Source organism: Oncorhynchus gorbuscha, unplaced genomic scaffold (assembly GCF_021184085.1).
Source record: "Oncorhynchus gorbuscha isolate QuinsamMale2020 ecotype Even-year unplaced genomic scaffold, OgorEven_v1.0 Un_scaffold_1005, whole genome shotgun sequence".
In the NCBI taxonomy this organism is placed as follows: Eukaryota; Metazoa; Chordata; class Actinopteri; order Salmoniformes; family Salmonidae; genus Oncorhynchus; species Oncorhynchus gorbuscha.
Window position 1 is genome coordinate 142,501 of NW_025745920.1, and position 23,225 is coordinate 165,725.

The window sequence follows — 23,225 nt, forward strand, 5'->3', positions numbered from 1 at the left end:
CTCCACCACTTCACCCTCCTCCAGTCCTCCCTCCACCACTTCACCCTCCTCCAGTCCTCCCTCCACCACTTCACCCTCCTCCAGTCCTCCCTCCACCACTTCACCCTCCTCCAGTCCTCCCTCCACCACTTCACCCTCCTCCAGTCCTCCCTCCACCACTTCACCCTCCTCCAGTCCTCCCTCCACCACTTCACCCTCCTCCAGTCCTCCCTCCACCACTTCACCCTCCTCCAGTCCTCCCTCCACCACTTCACCCTCCTCCAGTCCTCCCTCCACCACTTCACCCTCCTCCAGTCCTCCCTCCACCACTTCACCCTCCTCCAGTCCTCCCTCCACCACTTCACCCTCCTCCAGTCCTCCCTCCACCACTTCACCCTCCTCCAGTCCTCCCTCCAGAAGTTAACCTGAAAGTTAAATATTTGTCATATTTTTTTTTAATTTGGTGCTCTGCCATTTCATGTTGTCAAATCAATCCCGTTGACCAGATTTGAGCCATAAGAAGTTTTAACCTTCTCATATAGTCAATACAACCTGTTATAAGCATGTTATAAACATGTTATAAACATGTTCGTATAGGCAATACACACCTTTCATAAGGTGTTCATATAGTCATTACAAACCTGTATTAAACCTCATATCTGTTACAAAACTGTCATAGGCCTGTTATAAACCTGTTATAAACCTGTTATAAACCTGTTCATATAGTCAATACAAACCTGTTATAAACCTGTTCATATAGTCAATACAAACCTGTTATAAACCTGTTATAAACCTGTTATAAACCTGTTATAAACCTGTTCATATAGTCAATACAAACCTGTTATAAACCTGTTATAAACCTGTTATAAACCTGTTATAAACCTGTTCATATAGTCAATACAAACCTGCTATAAACCTGTTATAAACCTGTTATAAACCTGTTATAAACCTGTTATAAACCTGTTATAAACCTGTTCATATAGTCAATACAAACCTGTTATAAACCTGTTATAAACCTGTTCATATAGTCAATACAAACCTGTTATAAACCTGTTATAAACCTGTTCATATAGTCAATACACACCTGTTATAAACCTGTTATAAACCTGTTATAAACCTGTTCATATAGTCAATACAAACCTGTTATAAACCTGTTATAAACCTGTTATAAACCTGTTATAAACCTGTTATAAACCTGTTCATATAGTCAATACAAACCTGTTATAAACCTGTTATAAACCTGTTATAAACCTGTTATAAACCTGTTCATATAGTCAATACACACCTGTTATAAACCTGTTATAAACCTGTTCATATAGTCAATACAAACCTGTTATAAACCTGTTCATATAGTCAATACAAACCTGTTATAAACCTGTTATAAACCTGTTATAAACCTGTTATAAACCTGTTATAAACCTGTTCATATAGTCAATACAAACCTGTTATAAACCTGTTATAAACCTCTTATAAACCTGTTATAAACCTGTTATAAACCTGTTATAAACCTGTTATAAACCTGTTCATATAGTCAATACAAACCTGTTATAAACCTGTTCATATAGTCAATACAAATCTGTTATAAACCTGTTATAAACCTGTTATAAACCTGTTATAAACCTGTTATAAACCTGTTCATATGGTCAATACAAACCTGTTATAAACCTGTTCATATAGTCAATACAAACCTGTTATAAACCTGTTATAAACCTGTTCATATAGTCAATACAAACCTGTTATAAACCTGTTATAAACCTGTTATAAACCTGTTATAAACCTGTTATAAACCTGTTCATATAGTCAATAAAACCCTACACAAACATACATACACACACACACACACGTCAGTAAATAACATTTTTTGTGTTTTTCTTCTCCCAATCTCTTCCAGATAACTGAGATCTGTTCATACTGAGATAATGCTGCACCCCTCCGTCCTCCATCCTCCTCCAGTCCTCCGTCCTCCATCCTCCTCCAGTCCTCCCTCCACCACTTCACCCTCCTCCAGTCCTCCCTCCACCACTTCACCCTCCTCCAGTCCTCCCTCCACCACTTCACCCTCCTCCAGTCCTCCCTCCACCACTTCACCCTCCTCCAGTCCTCCCTCCACCACTTCACCCTCCTCCAGTCCTCCCTCCACCACTTCACCCTCCTCCAGTCCTCCCTCCACCACTTCACCCTCCTCCAGTCCTCCCTCCACCACTTCACCCTCCTCCAGTCCTCCCTCCACCACTTCACCCTCCTCCAGTCCTCCCTCCACCACTTCACCCTCCTCCAGTCCTCCCTCCACCACTTCACCCTCCTCCAGTCCTCCCTCCACCACTTCACCCTCCTCCAGTCCTCCCTCCACCACTTCACCCTCCTCCAGTCCTCCCTCCACCACTTCACCCTCCTCCAGTCCTCCCTCCACCACTTCACCCTCCTCCAGTCCTCCCTCCAGAAGTTAACCTGAAAGTTAAATATTTGTCATATTTTTTTTAATTTGGTGCTCTGCCATTTCATGTTGTCAAATCAATCCCGTTGACCAGATTTGAGCCATAAGAAGTTTTAACCTTCTCATATAGTCAATACAACCTGTTATAAGCATGTTATAAACATGTTATAAACATGTTCGTATAGGCAATACACACCTTTCATAAGGTGTTCATATAGTCATTACAAACCTGTATTAAACCTCATATCTGTTACAAAACTGTCATAGGCCTGTTATAAACCTGTTATAAACCTGTTATAAACCTGTTCATATAGTCAATACAAACCTGTTATAAACCTGTTCATATAGTCAATACAAACCTGTTATAAACCTGTTATAAACCTGTTATAAACCTGTTATAAACCTGTTCATATAGTCAATACAAACCTGTTATAAACCTGTTATAAACCTGTTATAAACCTGTTATAAACCTGTTCATATAGTCAATACAAACCTGCTATAAACCTGTTATAAACCTGTTATAAACCTGTTATAAACCTGTTATAAACCTGTTATAAACCTGTTCATATAGTCAATACAAACCTGTTATAAACCTGTTATAAACCTGTTCATATAGTCAATACAAACCTGTTATAAACCTGTTATAAACCTGTTCATATAGTCAATACACACCTGTTATAAACCTGTTATAAACCTGTTATAAACCTGTTCATATAGTCAATACAAACCTGTTATAAACCTGTTATAAACCTGTTATAAACCTGTTATAAACCTGTTATAAACCTGTTCATATAGTCAATACAAACCTGTTATAAACCTGTTATAAACCTGTTATAAACCTGTTATAAACCTGTTCATATAGTCAATACACACCTGTTATAAACCTGTTATAAACCTGTTCATATAGTCAATACAAACCTGTTATAAACCTGTTCATATAGTCAATACAAACCTGTTATAAACCTGTTATAAACCTGTTATAAACCTGTTATAAACCTGTTATAAACCTGTTCATATAGTCAATACAAACCTGTTATAAACCTGTTATAAACCTCTTATAAACCTGTTATAAACCTGTTATAAACCTGTTATAAACCTGTTATAAACCTGTTCATATAGTCAATACAAACCTGTTATAAACCTGTTATAAACCTGTTCATATAGTCAATACAAACCTGTTATAAACCTGTTCATATAGTCAATACAAACCTGTTATAAACCTGTTATAAACCTGTTATAAACCTGTTCATATAGTCAATACAAACCTGTTATAAACCTGTTATAAACCTGTTATAAACCTGTTATAAACCTGTTATAAACCTGTTATAAACCTGTTCATATAGTCAATACAAACCTGTTATAAACCTGTTCATATAGTCAATACAAACCTGTTATAAACCTGTTATAAACCTGTTCATATAGTCAATACAAACCTGTTATAAACCTGTTCATATAGTCAATACAAACCTGTTATAAACCTGTTATAAACCTGTTCATATAGTCAATACAAACCTGTTATAAACCTGTTATAAACCTGTTATAAACCTGTTATAAACCTGTTCATATAGTCAATACAAACCTGTTATAAACCTGTTCATATGGTCAATACAAACCTGTTATAAACCTGTTCATATAGTCAATACAAACCTGTTATAAACCTGTTATAAACCTGTTATAAACCTGTTCATATAGTCAATACAAACCTGTTATAAACCTGTTATAAACCTGTTATAAACCTGTTCATATAGTCAATACAAACCTGTTATAAACCTGTTCATATAGTCAATACAAACCTGTTATAAACCTGTTATAAACCTGTTATAAACCTGTTCATATAGTCAATACAAACCTGTTATAAACCTGTTATAAACCTGTTATAAACCTGTTCATATAGTCAATACAAACCTGTTATAAACATGTTATAAACCTGTTATAAACCTGTTCATATAGTCAACACAAACCTGTTATAAACCTGTTATAAACCTGTTATAAACCTGTTATAAACCTGTTCATATAGTCAATACACACCTGTTATAAACCTGTTATAAACCTGTTCATATAGTCAATACAAACCTGTTATAAACCTGTTCATATAGTCAATACAAACCTCTTATAAACCTGTTATAAACCTGTTATAAACCTGTTCATATAGTCAATACAAACCTGTTATAAACCTGTTCATATAGTCAATACAAACCTGTTATAAACCTGTTATAAACCTGTTATAAACCTGTTCATATAGTCAATACAAACCTGTTATAAACCTGTTATAAACCTCTTATAAACCTCTTATAAACCTGTTATAAACCTGTTATAAACCTGTTATAAACCTGTTCATATAGTCAATACAAACCTGTTATAAACCTGTTATAAACCTGTTATAAACCTGTTCATATAGTCAATACAAACCTGTTATAAACCTGTTCATATAGTCAATACAAACCTGTTATAAACCTGTTATAAACCTGTTATAAACCTGTTCATATAGTCAATACAAACCTGTTATAAACCTGTTCATATAGTCAATACAAACCTGTTATAAACCTGTTCATATGGTCAATACAAACCTGTTATAAACCTGTTCATATAGTCAATACAAACCTGTTATAAACCTGTTATAAACCTGTTATAAACCTGTTCATATAGTCAATACAAACCTGTTATAAACCTGTTATAAACCTGTTATAAACCTGTTCATATAGTCAATACAAACCTGTTATAAACCTGTTCATATAGTCAATACAAACCTGTTATAAACCTGTTCATATAGTCAATACAAATCTGTTATAAACCTGTTATAAACCTGTTATAAACCTGTTATAAACCTGTTATAAACCTGTTCATATGGTCAATACAAACCTGTTATAAACCTGTTCATATAGTCAATACAAACCTGTTATAAACCTGTTATAAACCTGTTCATATAGTCAATACAAACCTGTTATAAACCTGTTATAAACCTGTTATAAACCTGTTATAAACCTGTTATAAACCTGTTCATATAGTCAATAAAACCCTGTTTTAAACCTGTTCATATAGTCAATACAAACCTGTTATAAACCTGTTATAAACCTGTTATAAACCTGTTCATATAGTCAATACAAACCTGTTATAAACCTGTTATAAACCTGTTATAAACCTGTTCATATAGTCAATACAAACCTGTTATAAACATGTTATAAACCTGTTCATATAGTCAACACAAACCTGTTATAAACCTGTTATAAACCTGTTATAAACCTGTTCATATAGTCAATACAAACCTGTTATAAATCTGTTCATATAGCCAATACAAACCTGTTATAAACCTGTTCATATAGTCAATACAAACCTGTTATAAACCTGTTATAAACCTGTTATAAACCTGTTATAAACCTGTTCATATAGTCAATACAAACCTGTTATAAACCTGTTCATATAGTCAATACAAACCTCTTATAAACCTGTTATAAACCTGTTCATATAGTCAATACAAACCTGTTATAAACCTGTTATAAACCTGTTCATATAGTCAATACAAACCTGTTATAAACCTGTTCATATAGTCAATACAAACCTGTTATAAACCTGTTCATATAGTCAATACAAACCTGTTATAAACCTGTTATAAACCTGTTATAAACCTGTTCATATAGTCAATACAAACCTGTTATAAACCTGTTCATATAGTCAATACAAACCTGTTATAAACCTGTTATAAACCTGTTCATATAGTCAATCTGTAATTTTTACATAATTTGAATATGTCAGGTGAGTATTTCATTTGAACATTCTTTCAAAGAGACAGTAAATGACAGTAAGGTCAGTTTGTTTTATACATCTGAACTTTACTGGAGAATAAGAAGCATGACAACATGAGATACATTTTATAAACATCATGTTCCCATAGTTCACATAAACACACACACACACACACACACACACACACACACACACACACACACACACACACACACACACACACACACACACACACACACACACACACACACACACACACACACACACACACACACACACACACACACACACACACACACTGTCCTTATGGTGTCCAGCGTGTCTATATCATCTGTGTCTGGGAGTTGCGGCGCGGCCACAGGAATCGGAAACAGAGGAAGAGGAGGAAGAAGAGGAGAAGAGAGATGAAGAAGAGGAGGGTGACGTAGCCGGCGTGAGGAAGAGGAGGAGTGTCTGGAGCCTCGGCTGGAATCATATTGGTCAGATTCAGCATGTAGCCCAACGTCCAACCTGCATCACTACCTGAAATCTACACACATGCACACACACACGCACGCACAAGCACACGCACACACACACGCACGCACAAGCACACACACGCAAACACACACATCACAGTCAGTGTTGAAGATATTTTTCAGAAAGTCAAGAGAACATTGTTTAGGTCATGATATTGAATCTAAATTATTGGTATTTTGGTATTTTATTAGGATCCCCATTAGCTGTTGCAAAAGCAGCAGCTACTCTTCCTGGGGTCCACACAAACCATGAACTACATGGACAGAACTACATAGATTTAAAAAAGGCACACATAGCCTACATATCAATCGATACATCCACGTAGCCTACACATCCATACATCCACACATAGCCTACACATCCACACAGCCTACACATCCATACATCCACACATAGCCTACACATCCATACATCCACACATCCACACAGCCTACACATCCATACATCCACACATCCATACATCCACACATCCACACAGCCTACACATCCATACATCCACATATAGCCTACACATCCATACATCCACACATAGCCTACACATCCATACATCCACACATAGCCTACACATCCATACATCCACACATCCATACATCCACACATCCATACATCCACACACAGCCTACACATCCATACATACACACATCCATACATCCACACATCCATACATCCATACATCCACACACAGCCTACACATCCATACATCCACACATCCATACATCCATACATCCACACATCCATACATCCACACAGCCTACACATCCATACATCCACACAGCCTACACATCCATACATCCACACACAGCCTACACATCCATACATCCACACATCCATACATCCACACACAGCCTACACATCCATACAGCCTACACATCCATACAGCCTACACATCCACACAGCCTACACATCCATACAGCCACACATAGCCTACACATCCATACATCCACACACAGCCTACACATCCACACAGCCTACACATCCATACACCCACACATCCATACAGCCTACACATCCATACATCCACACATTCATACAGCCTACACATCCATACAGCCTACACATTCACACATCCACACACAGCCTACACATCCATACATCCACACACAGCCTACACATCCACACATCAACACACAGCCTACACGTCCATACATCCACATAGCCTACACATCCACACACGGCCTACACATCCATACATCCATACAGCCTACACATCCATACAGCCTACACATCCATACATCCACACATCCACCCACATCCATACATCCACACATCCACACACGGCCTACACATCCATACATCCACACATCCACACACAGCCTACACATCCATACATCCACACACAGCCTACACATCCATACATCCACACACGGCCTACACATCCATACATCCACACATCCACACACAGCCTACACATCCATACATCCACACATCCACACATCCATACATTCCCACATCCATACATCCACACATCCATACATCCACACATAGCCTACACATCCATGCATCCACACATCCACACAGCCTACACATCCATACATCCACACACAGCCTACACATCCATACATACACACACAGCCTACACATCCATACATACACTCATAGCCTACACATCCATACAGCCTACACATCCATACATCCACACATAGCCTACACATCCACACACGGCCTACACATCCATACATCCACACATAGCCTACACATCCACGCACGGCCTACACATCCATACATCCACACACAGCCTACACATCCACACATCCACACACAGCCTACACATCCATTCCTTCTACACATCCATACATCCACACATAGCCTACACATCCACACATCCACACAGCCTACACATCCATACATCCACACACAGCCTACACATCCATACATACACACACAGCCTACACATCCATACATACACTCATAGCCTACACATCCATACAGCCTACACATCCATACATCCACACATAGCCTACACATCCACACACGGCCTACACATCCATACATCCACACACGGCCTACACATCCATACATCCACACATAGCCTACACATCCACACACGGCCTACACATCCATACATCCACACACAGCCTACACATCCACACATCCACACACAGCCTACACATCCATTCCTTCTACACATCCATACATCCACACATAGCCTACACATCCATACATCCACACATAGCCTACACATCCATACATCCACACACAGCCTACACATCCATACATCCACACATAGCCTACACATCCATACATCCACACACAGCCTACACATCCATACATCCACACACAGCCTACACATCCACACACGGCCTACACATCCACACACAGCCTACACATCCATACATACACTCATAGCCTACACATCCATACAGCCTACACATCCATACATCCACACATAGCCTACACATCCACACACAGCCTACACATCCCATCCACACACATCCATACATCCACACATAGCCTACACATCCACACACGGCCTACACATCCATACATCCACACACAGCCTACACATCCACACATCCACACACAGCCTACACATCCATTCCTTCTACACATCCATACATCCACACATAGCCTACACATCCATACATCCACACATAGCCTACATCCATACATCCACACACAGCCTACACATCCATACATCCACACATAGCCTACACATCCATACATCCACACACAGCCTACACATCATACATCCATACATACACTCCTACACATCCATACAGCCTACACATCCATACATCCACACATAGCCTACACATCCACACACGGCCTACACATCCATACATCCACACATAGCCTACACATCCACACACGGCCTACACATCCATACATCCACACACAGCCTACACATCCACACATCCACACACAGCCTACACATCCATTCCTTCTACACATCCATACATCCACACATAGCCTACACATCCATACATCCACACATAGCCTACACATCCATACATCCACACACAGCCTACACATCCATACATCCACACATATCCTACACATCCATACATACACACACAGCCTACACATCCATACATATACTCATAGCCTACACATCCATACAGCCTACACATCCATACATCCACACATAGCCTACACATCCACACACGGCCTACACATCCATACATCCACACATAGCCTACACATCCACGCACGGCCTACACATCCATACATCCACACACAGCCTACACATCCACACATCCACACACAGCCTACACATCCATTCCTTCTACACATCCATACATCCACACATAGCCTACACATCCACACATCCACACATCCATACATCCACACACAGCCTACACATCCATACATACACACACAGCCTACACATCCATACATACACTCATAGCCTACACATCCATACAGCCTACACATCCATACATCCACACATAGCCTACACATCCACACACGGCCTACACATCCATACATCCACACATAGCCTACACATCCACACACGGCCTACACATCCATACATCCACACACAGCCTACACATCCACACATCCACACACAGCCTACACATCCATTCCTTCTACACATCCATACATCCACACATAGCCTACACATCCATACATCCACACATAGCCTACACATCCATACATCCACACATAGCCTACACATCCATACATCCACACACAGCCTACACATCCATACATCCACACATAGCCTACACATCCATACATCCACACACAGCCTACACATCCACACACGGCCTACACATCCACACACGGCCTACACATCCACACACAGCCTACACATCCATACATCCGCACACAGCCTACACATTCATACATCCACACACAGCCTACACATCCATACATCCACACACAGCCTACACATCCACACACGGCCTACACATCCACACACAGCCTACACATCCATACATCCACACACAGCCTACACATCCATACATCCACACACAGCCTACACATCCACACACGGCCTACACATCCATACATCCACATATCCATACAGCCTACACATCCATACATACACACAAACTATCTAGGTCAAATAGGGGAGAGGCGTTGTGCCGTGAGGTGTTGCTTTATCTGTTTTTTGAAACCAGGTTTTCTGTTTATTTGAGCAATATGAGATGCAATTATGGCTCTATATATTACTGTACGCTTTATGGAATTTGTTCTGGATTAGAGGACTGTGAGAAGACCTCTGGTGGGGTAAGTGTGTGTATGGTGCACTACTGTATGGTGCACGGTGAACTATAGAGTATGGTGCACTACTGACACAATGATGAAAATAATCATGGCCTCTAAACCATCAAGCTGCATACTGGACCCTATTCCAACTAAACTACTGAAAGAGCTGTTTCCTGTGCTTGGCCCTCCTATGTTGAACATAATAAACGGCTCTCTATCCACCGGATGTGTACCAAACTCACTAAAAGTGGCAGTAATAAAGCCTCTCTTGAAAAAGCCAAACCTTGACCCAGAAAATATAAAAAACTATCGGCCTATATCGAATCTTCCATTCCTCTCAAACATTTTAGAAAAGGCTGTTGCGCAGCAACTCACTGCCTTCCTGAAGACAAACAATGTATACGAAATGCTTCAGTCTGGTTTTAGACCCCATCATAGCACTGAGACTGCACTTGTGAAGGTGGTAAATTACATTTTAATGGCATCAGACCGAGGCTCTGCATCTGTCCTCGTGCTCCTAGACCTTAGTGCTGCTTTTGATACCATCGATCACCACATTCTTTTGGAGAGATTGGAAACCCAAATTGGTCTACACGGACAAGTTCTGGCCTGGTTTAGATCTTATCTGTCGGAAAGATATCAGTTTGTCTCTGTGAATGGTTTGTCCTCTGACAAATCAACTGTAAATTTTGGTGTTCCTCAAGGTTCCGTTTTAGGACCACTATTGTTTTCCTTATATATTTGACCTCTTGGGGATGTCATTCGAAAACATAATGTTAACTTTCACTGCTATGCGGATGACACACAGCTGTACATTTCAATGAAACATGGTGAAGCCCCAAAATTGCCCTCGCTAGAAGCATGTGTTTCAGACATATGGAAGTGGATGGCTGCAAACATTCTACTTTTAAACTCGGACAAAACCGAGATGCTTGTTCTAGGTCCCAAGAAACAAAGATATCTTCTGTTGAATCTGACAATTAATCTTAATGGTTGTACAGTCGTCTCAAATAAAACTGTGAAGGACCTCGGCGTTACTCTGGACCCTGATCTCTCTTTTGAAGAACATATCAAGACCATTTCAAGGACAGCTTTTTTCCATCTACGTAACATTGCAAAAATCAGAAACTTTCTGTCCAAAAATGATGCAGAAAAATTAATCCATGCTTTTGTCACTTTTAGGTTAGACTACTGCAATGCTCTACTTTCCGGCTTCCTGGATAAAGCACTAAATAAACTTCAGTTAGTGCTAAATACGGCTGCTAGAATCCTGACTAGAACCAAAAAATGTGATCATATTACTCCAGTGCTAGCCTCCCTACACTGGCTTCCTGTCAAAGCAAGGGCTGATTTCAAGGTTTTACTGCTAACCTACAAAGCATTACATGGGCTTGCTCCTACCCATCTCTCTGATTTGATCCTGCCGTACATACCTACACATACGCTACGGTCACAAGAGGCAGGCCTCCTAATTGTCCCTAGAATTTCTAAGCAAACAGCTGGAGGCAGGGCTTTCTCCTATAGAGCTCCATTTTTATGGAACAGTCTGCCTACCCATGTCAGAGACGCAAACTCGGTCTCAACCTTTAAGTCTTTACTAAAGACTCATCTCTTCAGTGGGTCATATGATTGAGTGTAGTCTGGCCCAGGAGTGGGAAGGTGAACGGAAAGGCTTTGGAGCAACGAACCACCCTTTCCACTGGGATTCTCTACCTCTAACTCTATTATAGGGGCTGAGTCTCTGGCATACCATCCCTGGGAGGGGTGCGTCACCTGATTGGGTTGAGTCACTGATGTGGTCATCCTGTCTGGGTTGGTGCCCCCCCTTGGGTTGTGCCGTTGCGGAGATCTTTGTGGGCTATACTCAGCCTTGTCTCAGGATGGTAAGTTGGTGGTTGAAGATATCCCTCTAGTGGTGTGGGGGCTGTGCTTTGGCAAAGTGGGTGGGGTTATATCCTTCCTGTTTGGCCCTGTCTGGGGGTGTCCTCAGATGGGGCCACAGTGTCTCAGCCTCCAGTATTTATGCTGCAGTAGTTTATGTGTCGGGGGGCTAGGGTCAGTTTGTTATATCTGGAGTACTTCTCCTGTCCTATTCAGTGTCCTGTGTGAATTTAAGTGTGCTCTCTCTAATTCTCTCTTTCTTTCTCTCTCTCGGAGGACCTGAGCCCTAGGACCATGCCTCAGGACTACCTGACATGATGACTCCTTGCTGTCCCCTGTCCACCTGGCCGTGCTGCTGCTCCAGTTTCAACTGTTCTGCTTTATTATTATTGGACCATGCTGGTCATTTATGAACATTTGAACATCTTGGCCATGTTCTGTTATAATCTCCACCCGGCACAGCCAGAAGAGGACTGGCCACCCCACATAGCCTGGTTCCTCTCTAGGTTTCTTCCTAGGTTTTGGCCTTTCTAGGGAGTTTTTCCTAGCCACCGTACTTCTACACCTGCATTGCTTGCTATTTGGGGTTTCAGGCTGGGTTTCTGTACAGCACTTTGAGATATCAGCTGATGTACGAAGGGCTATATAAATACATTTGATTTGATTTTGATTTGATTCTGTTGACCAGAGCCCTATATAGAACACTACTGTTGACCAGAGCCCTATTCCCTATATAGAGGAAGTATATACAAAGGAAGTTCCATGCAATAAGGGCTCTATATAATAATGTACGCTTTACGGAATTTGTCCTGGATTAGAGGAGTCACGATCGTCGTAGTGAGGAGACCAGTGTGATATGAATACATGTTCTATATTTAATGAAGAAAGAACACTGAAACAAACTTATAAAACAACAAACGACCGTGACGCTATATCATCTAAATGTGCAGACACAGGCAACTGCCTCTAATTGAGAACCAATCTAGGCAACCATAGACATACATAAACACCTCAATGGTAAACAACCCCATAAACCTACAAAACCCCTAGACAGTACAAAACACATACATCACCCATGTCACACCCTGACCTAATCAAAATACACTGCTCAAAAAAATTAAGGGAACACTAAAATAACACATCCTACATCTGAATGAATAAAATATTCTTATTAAATACTTTTTTCTTGACATAGTTGAATGTGCTGACAACAAAATCACACAAATATTATCAATGGAAATCAAATTTATCAACCCATGGAGTCACACTCAAAATCAAAGTGGAAAACCACACTACAGGCTGATCCAACTTTGATGTAATGTCCTTAAAACAAGTCAAAATGAGGCTCAGTAGTGTGTGTGGCCTCCACGTGCCTGTATGACCTCCCTACAATGCCTGGGCATGCTCCTGATGAGGTGGCGGATGGTCTCCTGAGGGATCTCCTCCCAGACCTGGACTAAAGCATCCGCAAACTCCTGGACAGTCTGTGGTGCAGCGTGGCGTTGGTGGATGGAGCAAGACATGCCTTCCTCTGGCAGGAACTGCTGACACACTCCAGCCACATGAGGTCTAGCATTGTCTTGCAGTAGGAGGAATCCAGGGCCAACCACACCAGCATATGGTCTCACAAGGGGTCTGAGGATCTCATCTCGGTACCTAATGACAGTCAGGCTACCTCTGGCGAGCACATGGAGGGCTGTGCGGCCCCCCAAAGAAATGCCACCCCACACCATGACTGACCCACCACCACACCGGTCATGCTGGAGGATGTTGCAGGCAGCAGAACGTTCTCCACGGCATCTCCAGACTGTCACGTCTGTCACATGTGCTCAGTGTGAAACTGCTTTCATCTGTGAAGAGCACAGGGCGCCAGTGTTCTCTGGCAAATGCCAAACGTCCTGCACGGTGTTTGGCTGTAAGCACAACCCCCACCTGTGGACGTCGGACCCTCATACCACCCTCATGGAGTCTGTTTCTGACCGTTTGAGCAGACATGCACATTTGTGGCCTGCTGGAGGTCATTTTGCAGGGCTCTGGCAGTGCTCCTCCTTGCACAAAGGCGGAGGTTTTTTAATATTTTTTTTTATTTCACCTTTATTTAACCAGGTAGGCTAGTTGAGAACAAGTTCTCATTTGCAACTGTAACCTGGCCAAAATAAAGCATAGCAGTGTGAACAGACAACACAGAGTTACACATGGAGTAAACAATTAACAAGTCAATAACACAGTAGGAAAAAAAATGGGCAGTCTATATACAATGTGTGCAAAAGGCATGAGGAGGTAGGCGAATAATACAATTTTGCAGATTAACACTGGAGTGATAAATGATCAGATGGTCATGTACAGGTAGAGATATTGGTGTGCAAAAGAGCAGAAAAGTAAATAAATAAAAAACAGTATAAAAACAGTATGGGGATGAGGTAGGTGAAAATGGGTGGGCTATTTACCAATAGACTATGTACAGCTGCAGCGATCGGTTAGCTGCTCGGATAGCTGATGTTTGAAGTTGGTGAGGGAGATAAAAGTCTCCAACTTCAGTGATTTTTGCAGTTCGTTCCAGTCACAGGCAGCAGAGTACTGGAACGAAAGGCGGCCAAATGAGGTGTTGGCTTTAGGAATGATCAGTGAGATACACCTGCTGGAGCGCGTGCTACGGATGGGTGTTGCCATCGTGACCAGTGAACTGAGATAAGGCGGAGCTTTACCTAGCATGGACTTGTAGATGACCTGGAGCCAGTGGGTCTGGCGACGAATATGTAGTGAGGGCCAGCCGACTAGAGCATACAAGTCGCAGTGGTGGGTGGTATAAGGTGCTTTATTGACAAAACGGATGGCACTGTGATAGACTGCATCCAGTTTGCTGAGTAGAGTGTTGGAAGCCATTTTGTAGATGACATCGCTGAAGTCGGGGATCGGTAAGATAGTCAGTTTTACTAGGGTAAGCTTGGCGGCATGAGTGAAGGAGGCTTTGTTGCGGAATAGAAAGCCGACTCTTGATTTGATTTTCGATTGGAGATGTTTGATGTGAGTCTGGAAGGAGAGTTTGCAGTCTAGCCAGACACCTAGGTACTTATAGGTGTCCACATATTCAAGGTCGGAACCATCCAGGGTGGTGATGCTAGTCGGGCATGTGGGTGCAGGCAGCGATCGGTTGAAAAGCATGCATTTGGTTTTACTCGCGTTTAAGAGCAGTTGGAGGCCACGGAAGGAGTGCTGTATGGCATTGAAGCTCGTTTGGAGGTTAGATAGCACAGTGTCCAATGACGGGCCAAAAGTATATAGAATGGTGTCGTCTGCGTAGAGGTGGATCAGGGAATCGCCCGCAGCAAGAGCAACATCATTGATATATACAGAGAAAAGAGTCGGCCCGAGAATTGAACCCTGTGGCACCCCCACAGAGACTGCCAGCATGCCCTCCGATTTGACACACTGAACTCTGTCTACAAAGTAATTGGTGAACCAGGCACGGCAGTCATCCGAAAAACCGAGGCTATTGAGTCTGCCGATAAGAATATGGTGATTGACAGAGTCGAAAGCCTTGGCGAGGTCGATGAAGACGGCTGCACAGTACTGTCTTTTATCGATGGCGGTTATGATATCGTTTAGTACCTTGAGTGTAGCTGAGGTGCACCCGTGACCGGCTCGGAAACCAGATTGCACAGCGGAGAAGGTACGGTGGGATTCGAGATGGTCAGTGACCTGTTTGTTGACTTGGCTTTCGAAGACCTTAGATAGACAGGGCAGGATGGATATAGGTCTATAACAGTTTGGTTCCAGGGTGTCTCCCTCTTTGAAGAGGGGGATGACTGCGGCAGCTTTCCCAATCCTTGGGGATCTCAGACGATATGAAAGAGAGGTTGAACAGGCTGGTAATAGGGGTTGCGACAATGGCGGCAGATAGTTTCAGAAATAGAGGGTCCAGATTGTCAAGCCCAGCTGATTTGTACGGGTCCAGGTTTTGCAGCTCTTTCAGAACATCTGCTATCTGGATTTGTGTTTCTGGAGAGAGTAATTTTCAGAATTAGTAGTTCGGACTGTTTGGGTATGGACCTGGAAAGTATGACATTACTTTGCAGGCTATCTCTGAAGTAGACTGCAACTCCTCCCCCTTTAGCAGTTCTATCTTGACGGAAGATGTTATAGTTGGGTATGGAAATCTCTGAATTTTTGGTGGCCTTCCTGAGCCAGGATTCAGACACGGCAAGGACATCAGGGTTAGCAGAGTGTGCTAAAGCAGTGAGTAAAACAAACTTAGGGAGGAGGCTTCTGATGTTGACATGCATGAAACCAAGGCTTTTTTTGATCACAGAAGTCAACAAATGAGGGTGCCTGGGGACATGCAGGGCCTGGGTTTACCTCCACATCGCCCGCGGAACAGAGAAGGAGTAGTATGAGGGTGCGGCTAAGGGCTATCAAAACTGGTCGCCTAGAGCGTTGGGGACAGAGAATTAGAGGAGCAGGTTTCTGGGCATGGTAGAATATATTCAGGGCATAATGCGCAGACAGGGGTATGGTGGGGTGCGGGTATGGTGGAGGTAAGCCCAGGCACTGGGTGATGATGAGAGAGGTTTTATCTCTGGACATGCTGGTTGTAATGGGTGAGGTCACCGCATATGTTGGAGGTGGGACAAAGGAGGTATCAGGGGTATGAGGAGTGGGACTAGGGGCTCCATAGTGAACTAAAACAATGATAACTACCCTGAGCAACAGTATACAAGGCATAATGACATTTGAGAGAGACATACAGCGAGGCATACAGTAATCACAGGTGTTGAATTGGGAAAGCTAGCTAAAACAGTGGGTGAGACAACAGCTAATCAGCTAGCATAACAACAGCAGGTAAAATGGCATTGACTAGGCAACGGGGCCGACAGATAAAACAAACAAGCAGAATGGAGTACCGTGATTAATGGACAGTCCAGCGTGCATCAGCTATGTAGCCAAGTGATCAGTGTCCAGGGGGCAGCGGTGGATGGGGAAGGGGGGCTGGACTGGCGAGTGTTATCCAGGTTAAGAAAACTAACAATGACTAAATAGCTTGTAGCTAGCTAGCTGGTAGCTAAATAGCTTGTAGCTAGCTGGCTGGTAGCTAAATAGCTTGTAGCTAGCTGGCTGGTAGCTAAATAGCTTGTAGCTAGCTGGCTGGTAGCTAAATAGCTTGTAGCTATCTGGTTAGCTTCTGGAGGTTCTTGAGTGTGTTCTAAAAATAAAGATAATAGCGATTCCATATCCCATTGGGTGAGGCAGGTTTCCGGAAGGTATAAACAAATTTTTAAAAATCGGGAAGAGATAGAAAATACATATGGGCCACTGCGTTTTTGGGACGCGATGCAGACGGTTAGCAGGCCTGTGCTAACAAGCTAACAGATTAGCAGGCCGGGGTAAACAAGGTAGCAGTTAGCATGCCGAGTTAGCAAGCAAGGAGATAGCGAGGGCTAGAGATGGAGGACGTTGCAATAGGGTGAGACTGTTTATTCCTCTTCATGCGGTGACATCAATAGACCGGTCGTGGATCCGGGTATAGAAGCCCAGGAGTATGCTAGGAGCTCTGGCCGGGCTGGCTTCAAGCTACGTGGGTGGAAACGCTAGCCAGGAGTAATCAACCAGGGTTGCTGTTTAGCTCGATAGCTAGTTGTGAAGATCCAGCTGAAGAATGTTCCGTTTGTGGTGGGAATCCGGGGGTAAAAAAATAAATAGGTCTGTTATGCTCTGGTTAGCGTCGCATTGTTCGAACTGGCGAGAGCTTTCCGAGCTAAAGGTTAGCTGAAGACCGCTAGCATAGCTGGCTAGCTTCAGTTGAAGGGTTCCGGTTTCGGTTTGAAGTAAATATAACTACTTTAGGAAAAGTAGCTACATTGGCGGGTTGCAGAAGAGTAATTGGAAGCTTAGGTTTAGCAAAATGTTTTTAAAGATATGCGAAGAAAAAAATATCTAAAATATCTAAAACAAAAAAGAGACGATATTTACAGAGAGACGATACGACAGGACAAGTTACTGCTACGCCATCTTGAAATACTGACACGAATATGGGGCATTGGTGACGAAACGGATGGCACTGTGATAGACTACATCCAATTTATTGAGTAAGGTATTGGAGGCTATTTTGTAAATGACATCGCCGAAGTCGAGGATCGGTAGGATGGTCAGTTTTTAGTTTTTTTTAAATTGGTGAGGCAGGTTGCAGGAGAGTGTTTTGAAGTTGAGTTTTTGGAAAAGAAAATATATAAAATATATGCGAATAAAGATGTAAATATATATATATATACAGCATATACACGGGACACGACAAGCCGAGGACAAAGGACGTCTGACTGCTATGCCATCTTGGTATAAATTTCTACCTCCATCACTCCAGTATCCCTGTACATTGTTAGTATGGTACTGACCCTGTATATAGTCACCTTACCCCTATACATATCTACCTCCATCACTCCAGTATCCCTGTACATTGTTAGTATGGTACTGACCCTGTATATAGTCACCTTACCCCTATACATATCTACCTCCATCACTCCAGTATCCCTGTACATTGTTAGTATGGTACTGACCCTGTATATAGTCACCTTACCCCTATACATATCTACCTCCATCACTCCAGTATCCCTGTACATTGTTAGTATGGTACTGACCCTGTATATAGTCACCTTACCCCTATACATATCTACCTCCATCACTCCAGTATCCCTGTACATTGTTAGTATGGTACTGACCCTGTATATAGTCACCTTACCCCTATACATATCTACCTCCATCACTCCAGTATCCCTGTACATTGTTAGTATGGTACTGACCCTGTATATAGTCACCTTACCCCTATACATATCTACCTCCATCACTCCAGTATCCCTGTACATTGTTAGTATGGTACTGACCCTGTATATAGTCACCTTACCCCTATACATATCTACCTCCATTCCAGTATCCCTGTACATTGTTAGTATGGTACTGACCCTGTATATAGTACTGCATTACCCCTATACATATCTACCTCCATCACTCCAGTATCCCTGTACATTGTTAGTATGGTACTGACCCTGTATATAGTCACCTTAATACATATCTACCTCCATCACTCCAGTATCCCTGTGACATTGTTAATATGGTACTGAGCTTGTATATAGTCACCTTACCCCTATACATATCTACCTCCATCACTCCAGTATCCCTGTACATTGTTAGTATGGTACTGACCCTGTATATAGTCACCTTGCCCCCTATACATATCTACTGTATATAGTCACCTTACCCCTATACTACCTCCATCACTCCACTTTCCAGTATCCCTGTACATTGTTAATATGGTACTGACCCTGTATATAGTCACCTTACCCCTATACATATCTACCTCCATCACTCCAGTATCCCTGTACATTGTTAGTATGGTACTGACCCTGTATATAGTCACCTTACCCCTATACATATCTACCTCCATCACTCCAGTATCCCTGTACATTGTTAGTATGGTACTGACCCTGTATATAGTATACTTTCTTTATCATGTTCTTCTGATTTCTACTGTGTATTTGTTCTATTTTAGTCTATTGTGTGGTACTATACTGATATTGATTACGGCATTGTTGGGAAAACAGCCCAAAAGGCATTTCATTGTACTTGTGCACGTGACAATAAAACAGTGAAACTTGAAGACTGATAGTGTGACATTAATGCATATTTAACTACGAACAACATAACTCTTAACAGTCACCAGCTATCAATACAGATAACATGTTCATACAGGCCTGTTTATATTGCCAGGTGTGTGTCTGACCTTCTTGATGAACTTGATGTCTTTCCATGTGTCTGAGGTGAAGTTGTATCCGTCAGTCAGTAGAGACAGGATGTAGCTCCCAGAGAAACAATACTCTGCCAGATACTTCTCCTTCACATCAGGGTGCTGCTGTTTGATCTGCACACACACATTACACATCGAGTGCAGTGAGGAGTGTGACTGGGAGAAAGTGCATGTGTGCTTTTGTGTGTATGTATTTGTATTCATTAAGGATCCCCATTAGTTCCTGCCGAGGCAGCAGCTACTCTTCCTGGGGTTTATTATGGATCCCCATTAGTTCCTGCCAAGGCAGCAGCTACTCTTCCTGGGGTTTATTATGGATCCCCATTAGTTCCTGCCAAGGCAGCAGCTACTCTTCCTGGTGTTTATTATGGATCCCCATTAGTTCCTGCCAAGGCAGCAGCTACTCTTCCTGGGGTTTATTATGGATCCCCATTAGTTCCTGCCAAGGCAGCAGCTACTCTTCCTGGTGTTTATTATGGATCCCCATTAGTTCCTGCCAAGGCAGCAGCTACTCTTCCTGGTGTTTATTATGGATCCCCATTAGTTCCTGCCAAGGCAGCAGCTACTCTTCCTGGGGTTTATTATGGATCCCCATTAGTTCCTGCCAAGGCAGCAGCTACTCTTCCTGGTGTTTATTATGGATCCCCATTAGTTCCTGCCAAGGCAGCAGCTACTCTTCCTGGGGTTTATTATGGATCCCCATTAGTTCCTGCCAAGGCAGCAGCTACTCTTCCTGGGGTTTATTATGGATCCCCATTAGTTCCTGCCAAGGCAGCAGCTACTCTTCCTGGTGTTTATTATGGATCCCCATTAGTTCCTGCCAAGGCAGCAGCTACTCTTCCTGGGGTTTATTATGGATCCCCATTAGTTCCTGCCAAGGCAGCAGCTACTCTTCCTGGGGTTTATTATGGATCCCCATTAGTTCCTGCCAAGGCAGCAGCTACTCTTCCTGGTGTTTATTATGGATCCCCATTAGTTCCTGCCAAGGCAGCAGCTACTCTTCCTGGGGTTTATTATGGATCCCCATTAGTTCCTGCCAAGGCAGCAGCTACTCTTCCTGGTGTTTATTATGGATCCCCATTAGTTCCTGCCAAGGCAGCAGCTACTCTTCCTGGGGTTTATTATGGATCCCCATTAGTTCCTGCCGAGGCAGCAGCTACTCTTCCTGGGGTTTATTATGGATCCCCATTAGTTCCTGCCAAGGCAGCAGCTACTCTTCCTGGGGTTTATTATGGATCCCCATTAGTTCCTGCCGAGGCAGCAGCTACTCTTCCTGGTGTTTATTATGGATCCCCATTAGTTCCTGCCGAGGCAGCAGCTACTCTTCCTGGGGTTTATTATGGATCCCCATTAGTTCCTGCCAAGGCCGCAGCTACTCTTCCTGGGGTTTATTATGGATCCACATTAGTCCCTGCCGAGGCAGCAGCTACTCTTCCTGGGGTTTTATTATGGATCCCCATTAGTTCCTGCCAAGGCCGCAGCTACTCTTCCTGGGGTCCAGCAACATTACGGTAGTTATATACAATTTAAAATATTACAAAACCTTATACTTCATTTAAAAAATTGCCACATTACGTGTGTTCCCTCAGGCCACTAATCTACTACCACATATTTACAATACAAAACCCATGTGTCTGTAGAGTGTGTTTCTTATCATGTGTAAGCATGTGTGTGTGTATATACCTGGGTCCAGGGTGTATAACAGTAAGCATGTGAGTGTGTGTGTGTGTATATACCTGGGTCCAGGGTCTAGAACAGTAGCGTGTGTGTGTGTGTATATACCTGGGTCCAGGGTCTAGAACAGTAGAGCTCCAGCTTCTCCCTGCTGCTTTCCAGAGAGCCTGATGTCAAGTTCAGAAAGTTCATCACAAAGTAGAATGCTGAGAATGCCTGAGAGAGAGACAGAGAGGAGAGAAACAGAGAAGAGAGAGGAGAAGAGAAGGAAGAGGAGAGAGAAAAGTGAGACGAGAGAAATAAAGGGAGGGAGAGAGGAGACAAGAGAGAAATAAAGGGAGGGAGAAAGAAGAGAGGGAGAGAAGAGACAGACAGAGGGAGAGATGAGAGACAGAGAGAGACAGAAAGAGAAGGAGAGAGAGAAACAGAAAGAAGAGACAGACAGACAGAGAGGGAGAGAGAAGAGACAGAGAGAGACAGAAGGAGAAGAAGAGAGAGAGACAGAGAGCGAGAGAGAAAGAAGAGACAGACAGAGGGAGAGAGGAGAGACAGAGAGCGAGAGACAGAAAGACAGAAAAGAAGGAGAGAGAGACAGAAAGAAGAGACAGACAGACAGAGAGGGAGAGAGAAGAGACAGAGAGAGACAGAAGGAGAAGAAGAGAGAGAGACAGAGAGCGAGAGAGAAAGAAGAGACAGACAGAGGGAGAGAGGAGAGACAGAGAGCGAGAGACAGAAAGAGAAGGAGAGAGAGAGACAGAAAGAAGAGACAGACAGAAGAGACAGACAGACAGAGAGGGAGAGAGAAGAGAGAGAGAGACAGAAAGAGAAGGAGAGAGAGAGAGACAGAGAGCGAGAGACAGAAAGAAGAGACAGACAGAGGGAGAGAGGAGAGACAGAGAGACAGAAAGAGAAGGAGAGAGAGAGAGAGAGAGAGAGAGAGAGAGAGAGAGAGAGAGAGAGAGAGAGAGAGAGAGAGAGAGAGAGAGAGAGACAGAAAGAAATAAGAGACAGACAGAGAGGGAGAGAGAAGAGACACGGCCCGAGAGAGAC

At 42.8% G+C, this 23,225-nt stretch overlaps 2 protein-coding genes across 4 annotated transcripts in view; one reads left to right on the top strand and one right to left on the bottom strand.

Moving 5' to 3' along the window:
• Positions 1-10, top strand: part of LOC124020951 (thrombospondin-2-like) — a 77,473-nt gene extending 77,463 nt beyond the window's left edge. For both annotated transcript variants that reach the window (XM_046336266.1, XM_046336267.1), the window contains exon 21: positions 1-10. This exon is cut by the window's left edge and continues 153 nt beyond it. The gene's annotated coding sequence lies outside the window, so the exon portion shown is untranslated.
• Positions 11-6,206: 6,196 nt separating this feature from the next.
• entpd1 (ectonucleoside triphosphate diphosphohydrolase 1) overlaps positions 6,207-23,225 on the bottom strand; it is an 84,293-nt gene continuing 67,274 nt past the window's right edge. For both annotated transcript variants that reach the window (XM_046336263.1, XM_046336264.1), the window contains 3 exons: positions 22,284-22,391; positions 20,478-20,615; positions 6,207-6,683 (listed from right to left, as the gene is read on the bottom strand). In XM_046336263.1, coding sequence (XP_046192219.1) covers positions 6,477-6,683; positions 20,478-20,615; positions 22,284-22,391 — 453 coding nt within the window. In that variant the 3' untranslated portion in view covers positions 6,207-6,476. The remainder of the gene's footprint in view (positions 6,684-20,477; positions 20,616-22,283; positions 22,392-23,225) is intronic.